This window comes from Ipomoea nil, unplaced genomic scaffold, assembly GCF_001879475.1.
Source record: "Ipomoea nil cultivar Tokyo-kokei standard unplaced genomic scaffold, Asagao_1.1 scaffold0688, whole genome shotgun sequence".
Taxonomy (NCBI): domain Eukaryota; kingdom Viridiplantae; phylum Streptophyta; class Magnoliopsida; order Solanales; family Convolvulaceae; genus Ipomoea; species Ipomoea nil.
This window is the reverse complement of record NW_017617116.1, coordinates 6231551-6255000: the sequence shown is the minus strand read 5'-3', so window position 1 is coordinate 6255000 and position 23450 is coordinate 6231551. Positions and strand designations below refer to the sequence as shown.

The following is a 23450-nucleotide window of genomic DNA, read 5'->3' as shown; positions in this document are numbered from 1 at the left end:
GGTATGTTTACGAATTACGAACAGTCTTACTAACGGTCCGCTTACTATTGCATTAACAGTCCGCTTATTAACGGTCCATAACACTACAATTGCATTAACAGTCCGCTTACTAACGGTCCCGTTCTGTTTGGTTATCCATCACAAATTCACAATTCACAAATTGTCTTCCATCACTGCAGATTATCCAAGATCAGATTAAGACCTTAGGAACATACCAGATTGATTGAGGAAGAACTGTTGTCTGTGGAGCTAGAACTAGCAGAGCTAAAGTTTAAACTGCCTAAAGCCATTTGTTAATAAGCATATATATATCTAAATTAATTTTCACAAACACCTAATACTATAAGTTTAATCAACATCAGAAGTACAGCCCTGCTGCTGCAAAGCAAGAAGCAGGATAAAGGTCGAAATTAAGGATTAACACACAGATAAAGCTACCATTTAGATTAGTGATTACATATCACTTTAGAGAAATTCAGATTGAGTCATGATTATCAGTTGTCACCATATTTCTTGAGCCAGTAGTCATTAGTTATATCAGTAGTAAGCTTGCTGGTAAGCCGGTGCCATTGCATTGCCATAGCTTCCATATGGGGAGTAGGGGCTGCCCGGGTAAGGAGCGGCTTCGGGCGAGTAAACATACTGGGGACTCATGCTTCCATGGGTGTATATTGGCGATGCAGGGTAAGCTGGGAGTCCAGTAGGGTACTGGGTGTGCGAGGGCGACCTCACAAACGTAGGGGCGGCTGCTGGGAAAGAAGAGACGTAGGCGTTGGTTGAGCGGCCTGCCTTGGCGGGAGGCATGGGACCACCGTTACTGACACGTGTACGCTTCGCAGCCGGGGCGGCAGCAGCAGCCGGCTTCTTTTTCTCGCTCTTGGTCTTCTCCAACTGGTCGAGACGCTTCTTGAGGTGCTCTGGCGGGAATTCAGCTTCGAGCTTGTATTCTTCAATGCACTTTAGGACAGCCCGGATTGCTGAGAGCTCCTTCTTCGCAGCAAGATGCTGTTTTTAACGCCAAAAACAACAAACTATATTAGAGAACTGAATTGTAGAACACCACCGAGAATCATCTGTAGACGTAGAGAACCCATGACCTTTGGTCTGGCTCTGATACCAAATTGAAGCATGTGGTCCATCTCAACTAAAAGCTTAAGCTGATAGTTGGATTGCACATTAATGGTTATATGCTCAACATCAGAGACAGCCAGATGAGCGAAAGCAAAGAAGTAAATACGGTCTATCTAAAATGATGGGAGAAAATTAGAAGAAATTCCATGATAATCTCAACCATTAATATAAATTAGCTGCAGAGACAGACAAGAAAACAACATAAGCATAGAAATTGGAAGATACCGCAGCTCGGCCAGAATTGTTAGGATCCTCTAGAATTGCAGTAGCAGCCTTCTTCGCATCCTTCAGAAAAGCTTTCAGAAGAGGAACGGGAGGAAATTTGTTAATGAGGCCGACTTCATAAGTGAAATGTACAGCATCTACTTGTTGTCCTCTGCTAATTAACTCTTCAATCAGCTCTGCAAAAGAAAGGGACAGATTCACCAAAAGAGATTCGTTCAGATATATAAATAGCAAAACACCTATATAGTCGATTGCTCAAGCATTCCAACAACTCGCAGTGAATAACAATTTCACATCTAAAACTATAAACTATGGCTGATATTTCTTAACCCCAGTGCAGAAGTTCTCCCAAAACCAATAGACTTTGCAGGCAACACTTCCTCAGAACCACATAGATAACTACATAACAAGACATAAGAGCCAAACTGAAAAGGGAAACAATGGAATAAGGTGTGGGATTTGGAAAAGAAAATGATGTTTAACATCTTTGTGTTAGCCTTCTATCAAAATCAAAATGTACACACCATACATTTTTCAGAGGGTTTAGGGTAAAAACCCAAGCTTGCCACTAGAATTCCAGAAAATCCAAACTCTACCCAGAAGGCCTCAAATTAAAAGCTAAAAACTTGAACTTTATCACATTTAGACAAGTAAAAACCCAGTCTTGAGCTCACTAGAGTTCCAGAAAATCCAAACTCTACCCAGAAGGCCTCAAATTACAAGCTAAAAACTTGAACTTTATCACATTTAGACAAGAAAAACACAAGAAAAAATGACCCAAATTGGAGCTGAGTATAAAAGAGACAAGATTCAAAAGCTTACCAGGCATTTTATCTCCAAGGCCGAGAGACAGTGCAAGCTTAGGCATATGTTTCCGCCAAGCAGACCCGACCACAAGCTTTCTGTACAAATCAACATCCTCCTCCTTAACAACCCCAAAAGTCACCAAATGTTGCAAGAAAGTATGCACATCAGGGGTTTTAACATTCTCGATCCCTCCCCTTTCATCCAAGCTCTTCTTCCATGTCTCGGCGATCTCATTCGCCCTCTCCCTCATGGCCGGCGTCACCAGCATCCTCTCGCTGCCCAGCACCGGATCCATCATCACAGGAATCAGCGATTCCAGAAGCAGAACACAAGCCCACCCCAAATCATTGCTCCTCTCGCTCTTCAGCTCCCTCTTGTCCACCGGGAACACCTCAGAAATCGCCTCCATAACGAACTTGGGGGGGTCCACACAGTCTCCTAGGGCTTTCCGGATTTCGGACCTCAAAGACTCCAGCTCCTTCTTCCGAACAATCACGAAGCTCCAGAAGCTTCTGGAATCCATCTGGACACAAAAAGACCTCAGCTTTAACAGCAAACCCGCGGAATTATCAACCTCCGGCTCCTCCGAACCCCCGGCGTTCCCGAATTCCACGAGCGCAGCCCTCTTGCTCTCGTCGACTTTCTTGAGAGTAATGGAGATGGAGGCGGCAATAGACGTCTCGCGCTTCTCCAGCACCTCAAGGGACTGCTTGGTCTGGGTGTCTAGGGTTTGCAGCTTGGCCTTGAGGGCTTCAGACTTCCTCAAAAGATCCTGTTCCAGAGAAGTGAAATGATCAGAAAGCTCCTTCCAGAGGAGAGTGCAGCTGGTCATCAGAGAAGTCTGGCGCTGGAACTCGTCGAAGCTCGTCGGCGGCGGCGCCGGCGGCGCCGACGCCTGAGTCACCTCGCCGGGATCGGCGATCGAACCCATTTTCGGAGTTTTAGAGAGAGAAAGAGGAAACCCTAGAAATGAAAGAAGGGAGAAAAAGATTATGTTGAGAGAAAGGAGGTGTGAGGAGGAGGAGGACTGAGGAGGCGAGTTGAGGAAGTTTGGTTGAGTGGTGGGGCTGGCGGCGATAAAGCGACGAAGGCGGTACGTGGACGAATGGCGGGCCACCACGTGCAGTCGTGTCTGCGTAGAAAGAGGGCTTCCCTGCAGTTGCTAATGTGCGCCGCTGTCTGTGGGCTTTAGCTTTAGCTTAAGTTAAGGATTGTGAATGTCATTTAAATCACCATGTACGGACACACAACTCAATTTAACTTCTTTAATAAATGTGTTGTCCCAAAAGGGTAGTTTAGTAAATAGAGCATTTTTTTTTTTTTTCGGATTGTCTAATTCTTTTCTTAAAATGTTGAATCCCTAACTCCAAAGACTCCATACACCTCGGCTCGACAAAGCATTTGGGAGAATGTAAATCGCGATGGCTCACGGTGACTCAATGGCTCAAGAATCTGTCCACTTTGGGCATAATTCCCACACTGTCGCTACTGAGTTTTGAATCTTGATCTCTTCTCTCAAATATTGCATACTGAACCAGTGAGTTAAACTCGTGTTAGCCATATTGCCCAATTCTTGCTAATATCTTTTTAATTAAGCTCGTCCAACAAAATATTTATAATACTTCATATGATTTATTTCATTTGTAGACTATTACATAACCCCTCAAACGATTTAATTACAAGCTTAGTCTTTTAGTTAAGAAAGACATAACGAACCATTTAATTGCTACTCCAAAAAAATACTTACAGGGCATTTGGTTGGGAGTAAGGAATTAGGGTAATTGCAATTCGGTGGGAAAAGAATAAGGTGAGAATAAAATATGAATTCAAATTACATTGTTTGGTAGGGATGAATAGAATTATTGGGTAGGGAATAAAAAAAAAGTGATATAAAGATTAAAATGTCCTTGTGTAATAATAATAGTAGTAATAATTAAGGGTACTTTTGTCATTTCATCTCTTTTTCCTTTTCCCACAACCACCGAATTGCAATTCATAGGGGGGTGCCCATGAATTGCAATTCAGCAAAATGAGGGAATTGCAATTCTGTGGAATTGCAATTCCCTCCAACCAAACGGCGTAATTATGGCTTCCACTGAATTGCAATTCAACTACAGCCAAATTACACCCAACCAAACAGGCCATTATAGTACCATAAAAAGTTGACTTATTTTTAATAATTATATGATTATTTTTAATTATCTTGACATTTTATTTTTTATCTAGATTTTTTTATTTTTATATATAAAAAATTAATAGGAAAAAAAAGGAGAATATTATTGAACAGTGGATGGCACTCTGAGAAAGGATAGGGGTGGCGTGGGTTGTGTCAGCTTTGTTCAAAGCTTTCATCTCATGAGCAGCTGTACATCATACCCTCTACAACCACACTTAAAGATATTTCCTTTTAAAGCTATTTCCCATGGTTCTATTTCTTTATTATTATTATTATTATTATTATTATTATTTTGAAGAAATTATTATTATTATTATTAAGATCAAGAAGTCATTCAATTTAACTATTACTATTTCTTTAAATAAAACAAAAACTAAATATCCTCATTTAAAACAAATAATAACGCACCACACACAAAGTCACAAACCTAAACCCGAAACCACAAGCATTCGGTTTAACTATTAGATCAAGAAGTCATTTGATCTAACTATTATAATACCTTTAAACAAGTAGGAACTAAATACCCTTGTTTAAAAAAAATAAAAATACCAATGCACCACACACAAAGTCATAACCCTAAACCCGTGATCCGACTATTAGATCAAGAAGTTATTCAATCTAACTATTGGGTTGTTTAGTAGACATGAATTGCATTGTAATTCCACCACAATTCTTTGGTTATCTTAATTACAATGTTTGATTGGAATTACAATTCACTCGTTTTTGTTGAATTGCAATTCATGGATACTCCCCATTATTTCATCCGACCTTATTTTTATTTTTATTTTTTTGCTCTTTTTCTACCGAATTACAATTTATTTTCCCCTAATTCCTTCCTTCCAACTAAACGTCATGTTAGATCCAGAAGTCATTGGCAAAGAACGGTAATTAATTAAAGGTAAACAAAATAATGATTTCCTGCCAAGTACCTTGTGCTCAGATGGCACGTAATGACCTCTCCCATGTGGGAAGTCATGAAATTGAGCCTCAGTAGAGACATTGTTGACTCTATGTGCTTTATTAGGTTGAAAAAATATGTTTAAACAGATACTGCAATGTAACAGAGTAAGTAGCATTCAAAAATAATAATGATTACCTTTTATGGGAGGGTTGAGAGGGAGGGAATGGGATTTGAGTGTGGTGATGATAGGAATGGAGGGAGGGAGGGAATAAAGGTTTATTTTTTTTATCCCGGAAACCGGAGCAGGAATGGCAGGGAAAGTGGGTAGCCTGCCCTCACCTCACATGCTTACACTCAGATAAAGTATAAAAGACATTTCCTCAAAGACAATGCCACCATTTTTTGTTTTTATCTTTTCAAATTTCACTACTTTAATCTTCTCATCCAACTTGGTACACCCAAACTCTTTGAGTGAAATAATTCATATTAGTCTCACAATAATAGAAATATTAAATGATGTAAGAAAAACATCCCGATAATTATATTTTAGAGGAAAATTCTAACATGATTAGAAAATATTTACTCTAAGCAATTTGTTTGGTTCTTGAAATAGGTCAAGAATATAATAACATAACATTTTAAATAATAGATGTATTTTATAAGTCTATTTTCGAAAACATCATTTTATCTATACGCATATTTAACATATAATACATGCATACACATACATACATGTACGGAAAGCATACAAATTATGCTATTATGCTATAGGTGATATACCAATAGTTTTTCACCTAATGTAAAGCACGCTATATTAATCAAGTTTGCATGCTATACTAATCAAATTTGCACATTGTCTTTCAAATACATATAAACCATGTTTGGTAACATAGTTAGCTTATCAATGAATGTTGACTTATTTAACAACTATTAACTCTTTGACTTGATTAAACAATCAATACAGTGTTTGATTAATTAGTTTTTTGTAACTTATTGTTCCAAAATGCTAAAATTCAAAAAGCTGCTCAAAGCAATTTTTTCGATCAGCTTTTTTGAGAAAGTCATTTTGCATGTAATCAACTATCAACTAACAACTAATTCACCAAACATCTTTCTGTAATCAACTAATGCTATCAACTAGTCAAACTCACTAACCAATCAGCTAACAACTATTTATCAAATACCCCCAATAATATATGCATTACTTTGGTGTATGCATATATTAGGAAAAAAAAAAAAGTTTCAGTCTATAAAAGCAAGTTGTGCAGATAAAGAAACATACACACCTGTACATGGCTAAGCATGCGCATCTGTAATCTCTCCCTCCATTTTATATTATCCATGGAGGAATCTTTGAATCACATGAAAGAGGAGATAAGCTAGCTTTAAACAAATCCTAAGATTATTATAATTATTGACATTAATTAGAATTTTTGTTTATTCCTATTTGTGGGAGTAATGATTGTATTACTATCTATGCATGCAATATTCAAATCAAAGTATTCTCCTCCAAAACATAAAACCTGCATAGATATGGTAAGATAGATGCACCTGACAACCCAAATGTTCCTAAACATTAGCAAAAACAAGGCCATAAACTTATGCACAAGGTAATCCCAGTTTTCATCTTTGAGATTTCCAAAATGTGAAGAAGGATTATGATCAGCAACGGTAAACGAAGAGCAAAAAAGCAATTAGTGCACTGAAAGTGTCTCGATCAATCCACAAATGAGATACGAAAGAATGGCTTAAAGGGCAGAACAAAAGCAGTGATTCAAGCTAAGCAGCCAACTAAGTATGCTAAGAAGATACTAATCGAGCAATCATAGATGTATAGTGTATACACCTATCATGATCAACTAATCGATAATCATCACAAATAATAAGCATCAAAGTAAACATAATTGATAATCCTACCTGTCAATCCTCCTCCCCTACCATCCCTTGGCTGTTTCTAACTATTCATGCAACAAACAACTCATAGAGCTTAAAGTGAGAACCAACTCCAGCCTATGATCATTAACGATAAAGAGAGAGCAGGAAGCTTGTACCAATTGTCCATGACACTGATAATTTAGCCACAGAAAAATCATTACCCAGGCCCCAAAAGGGAAAGGCAATGTGGATCATCAAGCGAAAAGATGAAACTTTTCTAGACAAGGAAGATGGAAGTAATCAGATACCCTAGCAAAGTTACCATAATGGTTTTATTACGATGATGATGACTGGAATTCTCTTATGCTCTCAATAGAAACCTTCTTCCTAGTCTCGAAATCAACCTTATCCATATCAGAAACTGTTGCCAAATATCCATAGAACACTCTCTTTTTCTCGCCTGTTCGCTGATCAACCTTCACTAGGTCTGGATTGTTTTCTTCGTCCTTCACTAAAGTCAAGGGCTGCACACGGGACCAACCATTTCTCCCACAGTTGTCTTTGAGAAAGTATTCTGTCAACCTTAGAGCCTCTTTCAAACCTGACTGATCACTGGCAAACTTTACAAGGGTAATGCCTAGGTGACCTTCTCTGCAATATAATGATTTTGACTTGCCCCCTTGAAATCCAATATCTGAAAGCAAAAATTTCAGAATGAGGCAAAAGGAGAAGTCAAGAATTTGCAGATGTAAGACACTGAAAACATCATCGAATGGTAAGAAGGTAGCTCTCATACTAAACATTCCACTACTTGTACATTACACCACAGCTGAAGTTCACTCCCCTTCTTCCTTTTTTAAAGAAAAATTAAATAAACAAACTAGTATTTGTATATAAGAGCATATGGAACTTCCAAAAGTTGGAAGGGAAATGATCTAGACATATTTTCTGGCCAAGTTTAATGAATAGAGCAAGACAAAATTTTGAGAAAGTTTTTAAGCAGGCAAACTCTTAGAGGCCTGCTCTCCTCTGGATCAAAGTCTCACAAACACCAGAAAGGGTGTTCTCCCTTGCAAAATTACAATGAAGATTTGCACTAATCAAACTACAGAAAGAGATACAAACATGAATTTACAAAGCTGAAAGACAATATAACATAATAAAGAAAAGGACAGTTTCCTTCTCTTCCCACACTAACTGATACAAGAAACTAAAGCACAAACTTCAGCTAATTAATAGAATCTTTGTAGAAGTTCTGTAGGGGATAATGGGTAATCACATGCAACATGCATTCCAACTAGCCCAAAGTCCTAATAGCTTAGCAGCAAACTCCCAATAAAAAGCAGTATATACCCTTTGTATAAGAGAATCATGGTACTTGAAAACTGTGTTTGGCACACTTGCAGATTCAACAGAAGCGATGAATCCTTGATCCTAGCCGACAGCTACACGAGGGGGAAGCTATCACAGAAACTTTACCCCTCTATAAATAAGCTGGGTCAAACAATAAAAAGGTGGACACTTTTAAGGCTAGATAAAAGGGTAATGCCCTCCAAGCAGTTCCAAAGTTAAGGCTTTTGAAGAAAACAAAAAAAAAAAACAAAAAAAAAAAAACAAAAAAAAAAACAAAACCTCTGCTTTAATGAGGTCATATTGTGGCCAAATAAGCACTTAGTAAGTCAGTAGTCAGCTATTAGTGCAAAGGTTTTTAAAACAGTAGGGAAACATCAAATTCTAGTCTTATCTCCTTCACGTTGCATTGTTGCATGTGATTGCATCCGCATCCCTCTTCATGCACAAAAAAAATTATTAGCTCTCCAACTTCGACCAATCCTCTTACCCTTTTATGTTCCAAAGTTTCCTACAATTCAGCCTCTGAGTCTCCAAAATCAGGCATCCAACTTTCTCTGTTCCTTTGACCCACTTCCCCTTGACTACAGCTCACCAATTTAATCTATCAATCCAGGCTTTTTACTACCAATTAGCTATTGAATACTATAATATAGGGGCTAATAATTTAACTAGAACATCAGTTCCTTCCTACAAGATAAAGCTTATTCAGCAGCCTGGAACAAAGTGGCATAAATAGAACAGGCAAAATTGATTAACAAAATAGAGTCGAGATCTTGAGAACATGGCTATTCTATAATTGAATATTGCATGAAACTAGGCTTCTCCATGGAATATAAGAAGCTACACAATTGAATGAGACCATACAGATGCAAATGAATATTAATTATAGGAATAATGATGAGAAAATAGTTCTGAATTTCCTTTTAATACGGGGGCAATGAATAATAAAACTAGAAAAATGCAGTCACCACATATGCAGTACATATTTTTTCTAAAAGTTCACAAGTAACAGAGAGCAGGTAACTAGAAGAGAGACCAAGGCAAATGGACAATATCTTGGAAGCTGGTATATCCCCTCGATGAATTGGAAAGAAAAGAAAGAATGCAGAGATGTGTTATACCTCTAAGATAACTATCCATTGCTTTGTTCCCCAAACCCTCTGTGCGCCCATCTGCACGCTTCCCTGTCATTGTATTATGAATTATAACCAGTGGTGGCCACATAATCAAGTCATTCTGGTTAGCAGCTGCTTCATCACCAGATAACAGCTGGTATGACTTTGAATTATCAGGAGGTATCAAATAGTTCCAACCCATCAGAATGCACAAAGCTTTCTGAAAGCCCAAGTGTTCTACAGTTGAGTTACTTGAGTCAGCATTATTGTATGCATGCATAATAAGACTGTGCATATCAGGGAAATCTTGGGAAGAGCTGCATGTTAGGCATAAAAATTAGAAAGTACTTCAGGAAACCTCAAAAGATAAGGTCATGTGCAAATTGAAGTAGAATGAGTTTAGCTAATAAACATAAAAGAGGAGCTTGGATAGCAGTATCGTTAGAATCTACAACAAGATGGTAAAAAATAAAATCAACTGTTAGCACTCTGACCAGTGGTAAAATAACTGCATTTTCAATTAAATCTTTTCATTATTGTTTTTAGGTCACAGGATGATACCCATAACTCCAAAATGGGAGATAAGAAATATATAGTCCATATAGCATAATACTAAAAGGAAGATAATATTCCCTTGAACTTCAACAACAATAATGGAACACACTAGAATACTCCAATGTATTCAAACACAAAAAGAAATTTCATTATCTAGGAGCACGGTGAAAAATAATATTCAACAGCAACACATAAACTGATTACCATACACTCAATAAAATGAGAATACCAGGTTGCAACAAGTATTTGCAAGAAATGAAGTATAGAGCACAGAATTAAAAAGAGATAAAAGAAAAGACGAAAAGTTCAAGTATTTCCCCATCCCAACTTATGAAGGGAGGCCCAACAAATATGGAGAGCTGGTTACCACAATACTACATACTGAACAGGAACAAAATACCAGGTCCCAACAAGGACCCACTACTGTATTGACATATTGTAAAGAAGATACACCATATAAAATGTGAATGAAAAGCTCGAGCATCTTGCAATAGAAACTCCAGAAGGGAGGTCCTACAAGGCACTATTGCACTAATAAAAAAATTCAAGCAAAAAACACTAATTTTCCTTGTGAAAGCCTGCAAAAGACATATATACATATGTATATCAAACATAAATACACACAGAAACCCGGATCCATTCAAACAATTTCTATTACTGTCCTTGTCTTTAGTGGAATGGGAGCATTGAATCAACCATAATCAAATGACATCAACCAAATGAACTCAAGGAAGCAAACAGAGCAATGACAGCTCTTGAATTCCATAAGATACCCCAGTCCCCAACTAAAGGGGACTCAACCATGCTAAATAATAAAACTAAATAATTAAAAACAACACAAGTGATAATGAGTACTCTTGGGTACTTGTTAGCAAAGACAGATTCCTGCATATATAACTATAATATAATACACTAATATTTAACAAAGCTAAGCAACACTGAAAAAGTGATTTAAGTGCATAATTTATGTTCTTGCAAGGCAAAGGTGTTCTTACTAAAATAATAAAAAAATAAAAATCAGCCACCAATATTAGCAGCTCAAAAATTTGTGGCTTGAAGAATAAAAGCACCACACTTGTAAATTCCAAGCAGGGATCCACACCAATGCCCCCAAACAGTTTGGAGCAACTCTAGTTCATTAGTAATCACTCAAAATCTATAGCCTATAGGACTATATCCTATATTATTATACTGAAAAAAATTCAGATTTTGATTCTCACCATTATGAAGCAACATAATCAGAGAATGAACAACTCTGGGGCTCACATTTTTCCCCATCCAAGACAACATAAGGTAATGCATTATGCATTTCCACTAAAATGTGAAATTCAGAAATCGTAGTCTAGGGAACATACACAATATCACAAACTCAGTAGTCAGTAATACAAAGAAAATTCAACTTCGAACCTTTAAATTTGAACCCACAAGCATGTGGAAGAAAACAGATTCTGCTCCTGAATTCTAGGGGTTACATGTTCTCATAGTATTACTAGATCACAACTTGTACTACTCCCACAGTCCCACACGATGCACAAGGCATGGTATGTACTATGTACACTTATTTAACAAGTTTATTCAAGCCCAATGATGCCACTGAAAGCAAGCTGGCAAATTGAGACTACTATTTCAAAAAATAAGCAAATAGAAAGCTGCTGAAGCCCTAAACCAAGACAGCAAACAGAAAAAATAAAATCACAATTTAAAATGACTAGATAATAACTACTATTAGCCTTCCCACTTAAGAAATATTATATAGAAAATAAAATTATTGCATGCAGCCATTGAATGTAAAGGAACAGCATACAAATATACCAAAATGAAATTAGCACTGATGCTGTCTCACTGTGCATTTAGCTCACATATTGGATGTTAAAAAAATGACTTTATCCTGAAGCTACTTCAAGAGGGGAAAAAAGGAGAGAGATCAAGCACCTCTTCATAACAAATCAAAAGCAAACAAACAATAACTACAAAAATATTGGGCAATCCTACTTTATTTTCAGACCTGCCACAGACGAGACACTGAATACGCCCCTGCTTTCCATCTGCCAAAAACCGATTTTTCTGATTTGTGTTTTCATAAACCAACTTAATTTGGTGCAAAAATGCCTTCTTTAGGGCATTTTGATCAACAGTATGATGCTTAAGCTGACCTACATTTGCCTCAGCAGTCCTCATAAACTTGGCAGGTCTCATTTCCCCTACATCTCTCCTATACAAACCACTAGTTCCTGGTGAGTTGCTCATATTTCCATGCTTCAAAACCTGCTGTCTTTGCCTCTCAAACCCATCATACACTTCCCTTGCATCGTCCCCAAACTTTCTCTTCATTGGGTTCTCATGCACACCCGGCCCCATCCCTGGTCCACTAGCCTGCCCATCTAATCCTAGCGAATTCCAAGAATCCTGATTCCGGTTCCACATCAACGGGTTCTCACGGTCCCGGAAATCGGGTCGGAAATCCGGGCTCATTGGAAACTGTCTATCGAATCCTAACCCCGGCCCGCGAAAATCCCTAGGTGGAAAGTCCTGATAATTCTGAGGCAAAGCGTAGTAAGGCCTCACCGAACCATCTGCAAGCGCGATGCCCCGGCGCTCGAGCATATGAAATCCGTAGGTAGGAGGCGGTGGAGGGTCCTGGAACGGAAACGGAGGCAACGCAGAACGGGTATCCAGGTCGGCGGGTTTCGGAGACCGGAAATCGGATCTGGGCTTAGGGGTAGGAGGTTTTTTTGCATTGGCCGTCGACGGCGCCGTTTCCTTCCCGGTTTTCGGTGAGGGTTTAGGTTTACCATCCCCTAAACCCGACCCGGAGGGTTTGGAGTCCTTGGGAGGGCGGTTTTTCCCCGGAGATTCCCAGCGAGACTTCCGGTTAGAAGCATTGGAAGACTGCGGTGGCTTGGCATTGGCTGAGGAGGAAGACGGATGCCTTGAAGGGTTGCCTCCTGCCATCACTCCGCTCTCTGGGTTTCAAAATCTGGTGCGACAGGGGATGTATATGTAATTTGCAAAAATCTATAAGAAATACATGTTGAATTGAAATGGGGAAGAAAATAGTTGAATTAGGTCAATATGCTAAATTTGTGATGGGTGTGAATTAACGTGATCGATTGCATCATAACACATAAAGGCTCCTTAAATCTGATTTTAGATGCCTACTTGCTAAAAGTAAGAAAGACAATTTAAACTCTATGCTATTATCGCTTGTCGGCGATTATGGTAAGCTAAATTGACTATTCGATGGTTAATAAAGATATTTCAATTTTGATTTTTGATTGACTATATTACTTAATGTGATGTGATGTGATATTGTAATTTTATTGTGCTTTGGTTGTGCTTTGGCCTATTGTATTGCTGAGGGGGCTCCGGCCTTGTGCCCTAGGTGTGATAACCGTGTCTGGCCTATTTGGTTGTGCTTTGGCCCATTGTATTGCTGAGGGGGCTCCGGCCTTGTGCCCTAGGTGTGATAACCGTGTCTGGCCTAATAGGTAATCTCTCTGTGGAGGGACTGTGTGTGTTCCGATGAGACTTTTTGATGTTTTTTTTTATTTGTTGGGGCATACTGGTTGATGTGGTATATATGGTGCGTATTGTATAATGAGTACGATTACAAGTCGGTTTCGAGTTCGGATCATAAGCCTAGTCTGTTTGTTGGTTTAATGGATATAGCTCAGTATATGTAACAGTGGGTCAGAAGTATCCGAGCTAATAGCTATAAGGTAGAAATAGCCAAAAAAGTTCTCTCTGACAACAATAAATGTGGTATTTCTAGCGATCGCTAGGGAGACAGATTCTGGGTCGGCAGCGCACGTGAACACCATGCACAGGCCTTGGCCGCATGTCATGATGTTTCTGAGCGCACTATGCCATGCTACGAGGCGCTCGATGATCGGTCCAACCAAGGCAAATCAATTCAGCCGAGGTCGCGAAATCATTCCCGAATCCACCCTCTGGCGAAGCCCGGTGGGCATTAGAGATTAGGGATGTCAACGGGGCGAGGTGGGGGCGGGGGACATACCCCACATCCCCGCCCCCGACTTTTTTCCCATTCCCCATCCCCGTCCCCATCCCTGCCGGGGAATGGAAAACTCCCCCCATCCCCATCCCCACGGGGATTATTCGGGGACGGGGAATCCCCACCCCATTAATAAGTTATAAAAAAAAATTAAAAATTAAACATTCATAAACATTTAAATAAATAACGTATATATATTCATCCCTAATTTAAAATAGTATTCAATATTTTACAATTAAACATGTTATTTAAATATGCATTTCATAAGCATGACAAACAATGACAAGAATGCTTCTAAAATTATATTTATTGTATACAAAGTAATACATATGTGTCTGTACTCCCCATACATACATACATACATCGGGGACGGGGCGGGACGGGGAGAGTACTCCCCATCCCCGTCCCCGACGGGGAATTCAAAATTGCCCCCATCACCATCCCCGATCCCCTATTTCTATCCCCATCCCCGTCCCCATAGGGGCGGGAAATCGGATTCCCCGTTGGGTGCGGGTACAGTTGACATTCCTATTAGAGATCGAGAAGGCATACCAAAGAGGTCGACAGTGATCAAATTGGGTTCAACCCGCACTGGGAGCCCACGACCGACCACCGTATGGGCATGACATCCGGGGAATTATCCCCATCACTAGTAGCCATGCAGATGTTTGGGTCTATGTTTCCCTTACTTAGTGGTGGTGTCAAGGGCAAAGCTGGATGGTGAAGACTTATGAGCTTTGGTGACACTATCCGGATTTATGTCAAGTGTTTCTTGCATGGTAAATCTTCATTTGAGTTCCAATCTTTACAAATGAATTAAAACCTATATACTCGAACATTGGCATGCAAGAGATTCAATGATGCCTAATTTTGACAGATATCAAACAAGGAGTGATTGTATGAAGTATGCACTTTGCACACCATTTTCCAGAATCCAGAACAGATGCAGCTTTCATTTTTGAGCAATCTGCCCAACACATCTGTACATTGTGATTCATTCACACAGTTACAGAATCAGAACTACTTCCCTCCATTATAAGACATCAACAAATTTAAGATAAAACAGAATTTGCTTCATCACAAGAAACCAAAAACACTCAAGAGGATCTATTAAGTTCGCAAGAATCATTCAATAATGTAGCAAAACAGAAAGACAAGGCTCATAAGGTCTGCCTTCATTGAACCCCTAAAAAGCTCAGTCTCAAGAAACATGTACTACATGCTAAAGACCACATCATTGTATATGAAAACAAAATTTAGAACAAAACATGAAATCACAGGTGTAATCAATCTTAACGCTTCTTTGAGACACCAACAGTCTTTCCCCTACGTCCAGTTGTCTTAGTGTGCTGTCCACGTACACGAAGACCCCAGTAGTGACGAAGACCACGGTGATTCCTAGCATTTTTAAAATTAACAAGTCAGTACAAAAAGGCTCTCCAATATCCCTTGATAATCAAAGATAATAACCCCACATTTTCTTTTATTCATTTTATTTGTCATCTCAACATGACAACATAATTTCAGATCCAGATTTGGGACCTGAGAAGAAACATCTGCTTTGCTTTTCCAAAATTATACTTTTAGGGGTGGTGCTTGTTGGGAGGGGGGTTGCTATTTCAATAGCTTAGGTAAACAAACAGATAAAGTTGAACAAATAGAAGTACACTAAGATGGAAACAATATACCAGCTAGTCAAAAAATGATAAGTATACTTACATTAAGATAGAATATGAAGCATACATATAGTAAGAAATCATACCTAATTTTCTTCAATCGCTCAAGATCATCCCTGAGCTTCATGTCCAATGCATTGGACACAACCTGAGAATAGCCGCCATCCTTGTAGTCCTTCTGCCTGTTAAGGAACCAGTCAGGAACCTTGAACTGGCGAGGGTTCGCAACAACAGTCATCAAGTTGTCAATCTCAGCTGAAGAAAGTTCACCAGCCCTGCAGCAGAACATACATATAAGCAACACTCAGAAACTGGAAACAAGGATACAACCCAAGTCCTTATCGAACCACTGCATCTTAAACTTGATTAAAAAACATATAGAAAACATTGAATAACATAAAACAGAAAGCTTGAGCAGCACAGTATCAATGGTTGTCAAGAATTGAAGCACCCTTTATAGCCTTATGAAACACCTGTCGTTTTATGCTAAAAAAAACTGACCTACATTGCATTACTAGGTTGAAACACACAAATTTTCATTCAATACATTCAGTTTTGTGAATTTGAACATCAAACGCCATATATTTATTGCAGATAGAGCGACATAAGAAACGATTCAATTAAAACGATAAAAGAATAAACTTGTTAAATTGGTTGATAAGGAAAGCTGGGACCTTTTGTTCATGTCAATATCAGCTTTTTTGCAGCAGATGTTGGCGAATCGGCGGCCGATACCCTTGATGGAGGTGAGAGCGAACATAATCTTCTGCTTCCCATCGACGTTGGTGTTCAGGATACGCAGAATGTGCTGGAAATCCTCGTTCGCTACCAAACTCTGCAAGAAAACAATCAACAATTCATTCACAAATCAAGCGCAGGGCGAGAAAACAATCAACAATTCAATCACAAATCAAGCGCAGGGCGAGAAAGCAATCAACAATTCAATCACAAATCAAGCGCAGGGCGAGATAAACACGACAGGATCGACTCAAAGCTGCAAATGGAGCTTACTAACCATGGCTGCGGCTTGTTTTTTCCCTCTCCGACTCTCACTCTTCTGCAGGGCCGCTGTGACTGGAGAAGAGGGAAAGAAAGGGTTTTAATAGGTATAAATAGAGAGAAACCCTACGTGTGAAATGACCAAGTTACCCTCGACATTTTTATAAAAGTCTTTTGTATCCTTTAGTTGGATAGATAACATTATACGCAGTTCTTGAAAATGTTTGAAGGACTCTGGGAGGCTCAGGTTAGTCAGCTTTTTTGCTTCTTTCTTCTTATTTCATCAATATTTTTGTGAATTATTATTAATCTTTTTTTCTTTATTAATCCACTTATATTTTGGGTAATTGAGGTTAGATTAGTTAGTTATGCTCAATTTAAACAGGAAAGATTCTGTCTTTGTAGCTTTGTTTGCCCATTTACTTGCAGCCCAAAGGGATAATTTTGTGATTCAGTGGAGGCTTGTATGTTTTTGCATTGGAATGTATTCAATTATCTTATGTAATTAGCACTTTTATTGCAAAAATTGTAGAGAAATTGGGAAATTTTGAGCATGATATCACTCAAATGGAGTTTTAGATTGTATTCCACTTGACCTGATATCTTGCCCACAAAAGCCCCGGCACCGGCACTACAGGATAGCAGCCCATTATTTGGGAGGAACTGGTGCCCACAAGGAGCCCACCATATTGGGTGTAATTCCCACACTGCGGCTGCCAGAATCCGTCCTTGCCCACAATTTACCAATCAGGAACCAACTGAGCTGCCCTTGCGGACTTATTAGATATCTTGTTTAAATAGTTATACAAGTATACAGCTAGAATCCGTCCTTGCCCACAATTTACCAATCAGGAACCAACTGAGCTGCCCTTGCGGACTTATTAGATATCTTGTTTAAATAGTTATACAAGTATACAGCTTGGTTGGCGTGAGTGGCCGTGCACTCTCCTCTCTTAAGAGAGGTCGGGAGTTCGAACCCCCTCTCGTATTGAAAAACCAATTTGACCAGCACTTTGCCTCTTAATTGGGCCGGCCTAGTGCGAAAGGGGATTAGTCTGAGTATGGTATGGGCTTAAAGGTGCCTCTACAGTTAGGGCCTAACCAATTTGACCAGCACTTTACCTCTTAATTGGGCCGGCCTAGTGCGAACGGGGATTAGTCTGAGTATGGTATGGGCTTAAAGGTGCCTCTACAGTTAGGGCCTGCTCAGGACACCTCGTGATCTGACCCAAAACAATAATGTTGTTGAAGAAGTGGTCTGTTGTTCTTGTGGAAACTAATGCCTTGGTATTTAGGTACGTTACTCCCGTGCTTGTGGGGTGGCATGAGGCGAGATCGGGATGGCTTCCTTCCTACCTGTAAAGATGTGCTCCTTAAATGTTTTCAGTTCTGTTGCTAAGTGTAAAGATGTCACCAACTGTAAGTATTGAACCTCGTCTTTGCTGTTCTGTAGTTTTTATGTGAAAGGAATGGTGTCGTGATTCAAAGCTTTACATCCAACTTTCTATGTAGCTTCAAGTTCAGTGCTCTGCATGAATGTATAATATGTAGAATTAGTAACTGTTCATAAAGTTTTTATTTTTACTTAACAAACTGCCTTTTCTCATGTTATAACAGATAAAGTACGATCCAAATGCCATTTTATGCTCTCTGAAGAGGAACAATCTCGTCGCCAACTTCTCCTACGGTGTGGTGTGATTCCTTTTGTTTCATTTTTAACAGTTAATTGCAGACTTGCATTGTTACCTGCTTGGGCCGGAGATCAAGCAAATGCCCAGGAAGAGAAAGACGAGGGTGTTGCTGGGGCCTTAAAGTCTTTGTTTGATCCAAATGAGAAAACCAAATCGGGGAAAGTGTTACCAAAGGCGTACTTGAAGTCAGCGAGAGAAGTGGTTAAAACACTGCGTGAATCACTGAAGGAGGATCCCAACGACATAGCCAAGTTTAGGAGAACCGCGGATGCAGCAAAGGAGTCCATTCGAGAATATCTGGGTGGGTGGCGAGGAGACAAAACAGTCGTCAAGGAGGTAAAGTTATAGTTCCTCTATCCACAATAAGGTGTCTAGTAGGAAAGAACACATGGATATAGAACATGTTTAATGCAATATAAAGATTCATTAAGTGGATATACTTCCATTTTTGCATATGTACTAAATGTTATAAAGATCATAACTTTTTCCTTTCATTGAAGAGGTACTTTTGGCAATGAGGCATTTGGGGGTTACCCTAGCCAAGTTGGTCAGACAGTTGACTTTGTAACCACAAGGTTTCAAGTTATACTCCTGGGAGTTGTTTATTGGTCTTCTTGGTTTGATCCAGTTAGCTATGGGCAACCTAGGCTAGTTTGCCTCCTTGTTGGCCTTCTTGGTTTGATCCGGTTAGCTATAAGCAACCTAGGCTGATTTACCTCCTTGTGGTCCTTTGCTGGCTAGGGTCACAAGGCGGGCTCCTTTTGGGTGATGGTTACAACTTTCCCGTAAATCAAAGAGAGGCATTTGTATCTCAAGACGATAAGATCCTAAAGAACATATTGAAATTCTACTAGCGCTTGACACATCTAAACCGCTCTTAATGCTTTAGCATCGTCTTATGTGCGGTTTGAATCTTGATCGTAAGAATATGAGATCCTTGTGCCGTATATCTGAAGTTTGCTGTATCTGCAGGAATCATATGTGATGCTAGAGAAAGCAATCAGATCCTTGGCCAGCTTTTACTCGAAGGCCGGCCCATCTGCACCACTGCCAGAGGATATCAAAACCGAGATTCTAGATGATCTGAACAAAGCAGAAGAGGTTCTGTAAAACGAGGTTTTGCACAAGAAACTGTATATGAAATGCAAGCAACTCACTGAATGGCATTCTTTTTTACTCCATTTTGTGGTAAGATTCTTTGTAATGAAGATTCTTTTTGACTCCAACAATGAAAATGAAGTTTATCTAACATTTGTTAAAGAGCAGATTGGTGATGGCTCAAGCCATGGGAACTGTAAAATTCACAGAGAATTGAAGCCTCAAGAATACCAATACAAAATAATCAAAGATTTGCTCCAATTCCAAGATAGAAAACTGCATCTTTATCAAACTCAAATCCACAGGCAATGGAATTTATCAAACTCAAATCCACAGGCAATGGAAGATTATTCAAAGTACATATTGCTTTATTGAGAAAAACTAGAAAACACTTTTGGTAACTTTTATACAATGTTAATCCTTACAACTTCTACAGTGCTCACAAGTTCTGATAAAAAAAAATGTTGAAATCATAGAAATGAAGTGTGTTCATACATCAGCAAGAGAATCATAGTCTGTTTGCGGAACAAAAGTCTGCAAAACACAAACAAATTGCGATTAGGAGAACACCCGAGTATCGATTTGACATTTGGAAGAACAACTTTGATATATAATAGTAATACTAAACCTCCGACTGTAACACCCTCATTTTGTCAAATTTCGATACTTCAGGCACGTGAAAGAACCCCCTTTGAGCTGCATGATGAATCGAAAACTAATGAACAAGCAATAATGACAAGAGTCGTGTAACAGCAATATATTTCCTTTAATTAAGGTTTATCTTCAAAGCAAATCCTCATGCTATAGTAGACGAAGCAAAACCATCTAAAAGGAAATATGCTATTTTTATTTTTTTTGAATACTACTGACTCTATTACATTGTAGTATCTGTTCATCTATACTTTCTCAACCTGTTGAAGCACAAAAAGTCAACACCGCCTCCACTGAGGCTCGATCTCATGACCTCCCATATAGGAGAGTCACTACATGCCATCTGAGAAATGCTATTTATAAAAACTGTAGATGTATATATTGATTTAGTTGGGCATTTATAAAAATTAATCCCCGCAATTTAAAAGATATTATGTCAAGGGGGAGAGGAAGTGCAGAACCTTGGTATACTTCCACCACGACGCAAGTCATACTCAGTTGCTTGTCTAAGGGCTCGTGCAAACGCCTTGAAGGTTGCCTCGATAATGTGATGAGAATTTTTTCCGGCAAGCTGCTTCCAATAAGATTACATTTATGGATCGTTATAAACATCGGGTAAAATCGAAATGCAATAACCCAACAAAAGGAAGACAAGCAAATGCATTCAACTCTACCTGTCGTATATGAAGCGTCATTCCAGAAGTGTTGACCATCGACTGGAAGAAGTGTTCCACCAGCTAGTAAATTCCATATCCAAATTAGTAAAACGATTATGTATCCATCTAACATAGAAACTCAACGAGGGAACTAAATAGCTCCGATTCAAATGAGCAAAAAAAAGCCATAAAAGCTACCTGAGTGTCATACGTTCCCACTCTCTGAGTCGGTATTTGTAAATCAAAACCTAAATGCGGCCTTCCAGATAAATCCTGAATCAAAATAAAAAAGCACATGAATTATTATTTTTACAACAGAGATACCAATTAAAGTATCACGAGCTCTTCTGAGTTTTCTAAGAACAAATAACTTTCTTAATGTACCAATGCAACATGAATCAGCGATTCATCCAGGGGAGCTGAGAAGTCACCAAACCGATTGATTCCCTTTCTATCGCCAAGTGCTTGCAACAACGCCTGAATTAACGGAAAAAAAAGTTGCAAATTCACTAGAATTAAAAGAAGACCAAAGTGAACCAAGTGGTGCAGTCAACATTCAGTATTGAAGCAATTTCTCGAGACTCTTTTGGAGGAGAAGATTCCCCTCGTTGTTTGACTAGCAAGTAAAATGTGCCTATAAGTTTCATAGATCCCGATAAAGCAACGGATTTGGGAACTTACTGTTCCAATGGCAAGGCCAACATCTTCATTTGTGTGATGATCATCAATGTGAACGTCCCCTGTAGCCTTCACATGCACATCGAACAACCCATGGGATGCAAGTTGCTAAAAACAAAAGAATCCATACCGTAATTAAAATCACAGTGGATTTGAAACAGAAAAGTGATAGAACTAGAAAGATGAACATTCATAAGTATATAAACCTTTCCTCAAACCCAATAAACAAATATCATAAGCAAAGTCATTGAATGCTAAGAGGAGGGCGATAAGCAATAATCTTTTGAAGTACTATCAATTAAGATTCTTGTAAACATAAGCAAGTCATTCCAATAATGTGCCATATAGAGGTTTCGTCTTTCCTATTCTTTTGCAATATGCCTCTCAAGGAAAGAAAAAAAAAAAAAAAAAAAAAAAACCATTATGGAAATTCAAGGATTAGGGATAAGACCAAAACCTCAATTAACCAAATATCTAATACTCCATAACTAGTATGCTTGTTACATTGTAGCCCTACATAACAGCAACCAAAATACTCAAACACAAAGAGAAGCAAAATCATCAAATCTTTGTAGAATTCAATTTTGAGCTAGAATAAAGCTGCACCCACATCCCAAAAACAAAAAAGATGAAATCTTTCATCCTGAAAAAGCACAAAAACGCAACAAAAAAGACTCACATCCAACATATGATCAAGAAATGGAATGCCCGTAGAGTTCTCAGCCACACCCGTTCCATCCAAGTTTATCTTCACAAATACATTAGTCTCTTTCGTCACTCTCTTCACCTCTCCAATTCGACCTATCACACCAAAATAAAGTATAGCTGACATTCCCAATCGGATAAAGAATTCATTCATATTCATAAGAGCAAAACAAAGAACATATCTTTTTACAAAAAGAAAGAAAACCCATTAAGCTAGAGCTTTTACCGGTCTGGGTTTCGGAAGTCACTGCCGGGGAGCCATTATCGAAGGCACGAAGAGGTCCCACTTGAGTAGCAGAGAGACTGTGGGGTTGTGCAGCCATGAGTTGTACTTTACGCTGTGTAATTGTTGGATGCAGGAAAGTAAGCTTTGTAGGGTGGAGACGAGAGACGATCAGTGATGGTGAAGACGGAGAGTTGAGAAGACGACGATGACAAACAGAATGCTCCATTTGTGGAGAAAGAGAGAAGAGGCTGCCGGCTCAGCGCCGATTGGAGTTAGAAGTGGAAGAACCGGAGAAGGGAGTAATACGACACCGCATTTATGTTTTGTCTCTCCTTTGTAGCTTAAATTGAAATTTTCTCCCCTCATCTTTCATAGTATAACCATTTTATCCCCATTATATTTTTATTTCCGACCTAAAAAATTGTAAGCTCAAATTTTCAAGTCACTATCTAAGGGTGTGTATCGTGTGAACCTCACATCTGTACACAAGAAAAGTAAACTACATTCGAAAGACATGTGACAGACTCGATTGAAAATGTGTTGAGAAATTTAAAAAAAAAAAATGTAACCAATAAGCATAAAACATGCCTAATATTCCTTAATGAATTGATTGTTGGGTTTTCAACTAACATGTGTTAGAATTAAATAATTGTTGATTAATTAATTATAAGTAATTGAAAAGGCAAAATCAATTTTAGCCAGCTAAGGGTTTCCTTAGTAACATGATATAATACATTGATATATATGTGTTACATCAGTGATATAATACATTGATATGTATGTGTTACATCAGTGTTGCAAAAATCACGTCTAGACGGTCTTTGGGCTGACATCAGGTGCTAGGTAATCCCCATGGCGGGTTCCAGGCGTCTAGCGATTTTTTTAACCTTGTATTGCATTGTTTGATGCCTCAATAT

General features: G+C 38.9%; 5 protein-coding genes across 7 annotated transcripts; 1 reads left to right on the top strand and 4 right to left on the bottom strand.

Moving 5' to 3' along the window:
* Nucleotides 1–317: 317 nt before the first annotated feature.
* LOC109175560 (FRIGIDA-like protein 4a) lies at nucleotides 318–22780 on the bottom strand. Of its 2 annotated transcripts, XM_019324831.1 has the most exons (4): nucleotides 22765–22780; nucleotides 2179–3121; nucleotides 1357–1532; nucleotides 318–1005 (listed from the first exon to the last, which is right to left on the bottom strand). In XM_019324831.1, the coding sequence occupies exons 2-4, from the start codon at nucleotides 3092–3094 to the stop codon at nucleotides 538–540; spliced, it is 1560 nt and encodes a 519-aa protein (XP_019180376.1). In that variant the 5' UTR covers nucleotides 3095–3121; nucleotides 22765–22780; the 3' UTR covers nucleotides 318–537. The 2 variants fall into 2 exon arrangements, with proteins under 2 accessions (XP_019180376.1, XP_019180377.1); XM_019324832.1 differs by lacking the exon at nucleotides 22765–22780 and having other exon boundaries at nucleotides 2179–3171.
* LOC109175562 lies at nucleotides 7058–13244 on the bottom strand. Its single transcript, XM_019324833.1, has 3 exons — nucleotides 12144–13244; nucleotides 9590–9900; nucleotides 7058–7809 (listed from the first exon to the last, which is right to left on the bottom strand). Exons 1-3 carry the CDS (start codon nucleotides 13088–13090, stop codon nucleotides 7451–7453), a joined length of 1617 nt encoding a protein of 538 aa, XP_019180378.1. The 5' UTR covers nucleotides 13091–13244; the 3' UTR covers nucleotides 7058–7450.
* On the bottom strand, nucleotides 15227–16920 carry LOC109175567 (40S ribosomal protein S18). The gene is made up of 4 exons (XM_019324842.1): nucleotides 16845–16920; nucleotides 16504–16664; nucleotides 15916–16104; nucleotides 15227–15551 (listed from the first exon to the last, which is right to left on the bottom strand). Exons 1-4 carry the CDS (start codon nucleotides 16845–16847, stop codon nucleotides 15446–15448), a joined length of 459 nt encoding a protein of 152 aa, XP_019180387.1. The 5' UTR covers nucleotides 16848–16920; the 3' UTR covers nucleotides 15227–15445.
* On the top strand, nucleotides 17033–19784 carry LOC109175566 (photosystem II D1 precursor processing protein PSB27-H2, chloroplastic). Its single transcript, XM_019324841.1, has 4 exons — nucleotides 17033–17075; nucleotides 18124–18247; nucleotides 18446–18855; nucleotides 19492–19784. The coding sequence occupies exons 2-4, from the start codon at nucleotides 18169–18171 to the stop codon at nucleotides 19627–19629; spliced, it is 627 nt and encodes a 208-aa protein (XP_019180386.1). The 5' UTR covers nucleotides 17033–17075; nucleotides 18124–18168; the 3' UTR covers nucleotides 19630–19784.
* Nucleotides 19965–22829, bottom strand: LOC109175565 (imidazoleglycerol-phosphate dehydratase). Of its 2 annotated transcripts, none has more exons than XM_019324840.1 (9): nucleotides 22534–22829; nucleotides 22282–22403; nucleotides 21606–21710; nucleotides 21309–21401; nucleotides 21123–21197; nucleotides 20943–21005; nucleotides 20730–20839; nucleotides 20241–20313; nucleotides 19965–20151 (listed from the first exon to the last, which is right to left on the bottom strand). In XM_019324840.1, exons 1-8 carry the CDS (start codon nucleotides 22757–22759, stop codon nucleotides 20286–20288), a joined length of 822 nt encoding a protein of 273 aa, XP_019180385.1. In that variant the 5' UTR covers nucleotides 22760–22829; the 3' UTR covers nucleotides 19965–20151; nucleotides 20241–20285. The 2 variants fall into 2 exon arrangements, with proteins under 2 accessions (XP_019180385.1, XP_019180384.1); XM_019324839.1 differs by having other exon boundaries at nucleotides 20246–20313.
* Between the last annotated feature and the right edge of the window lie 621 nt (nucleotides 22830–23450).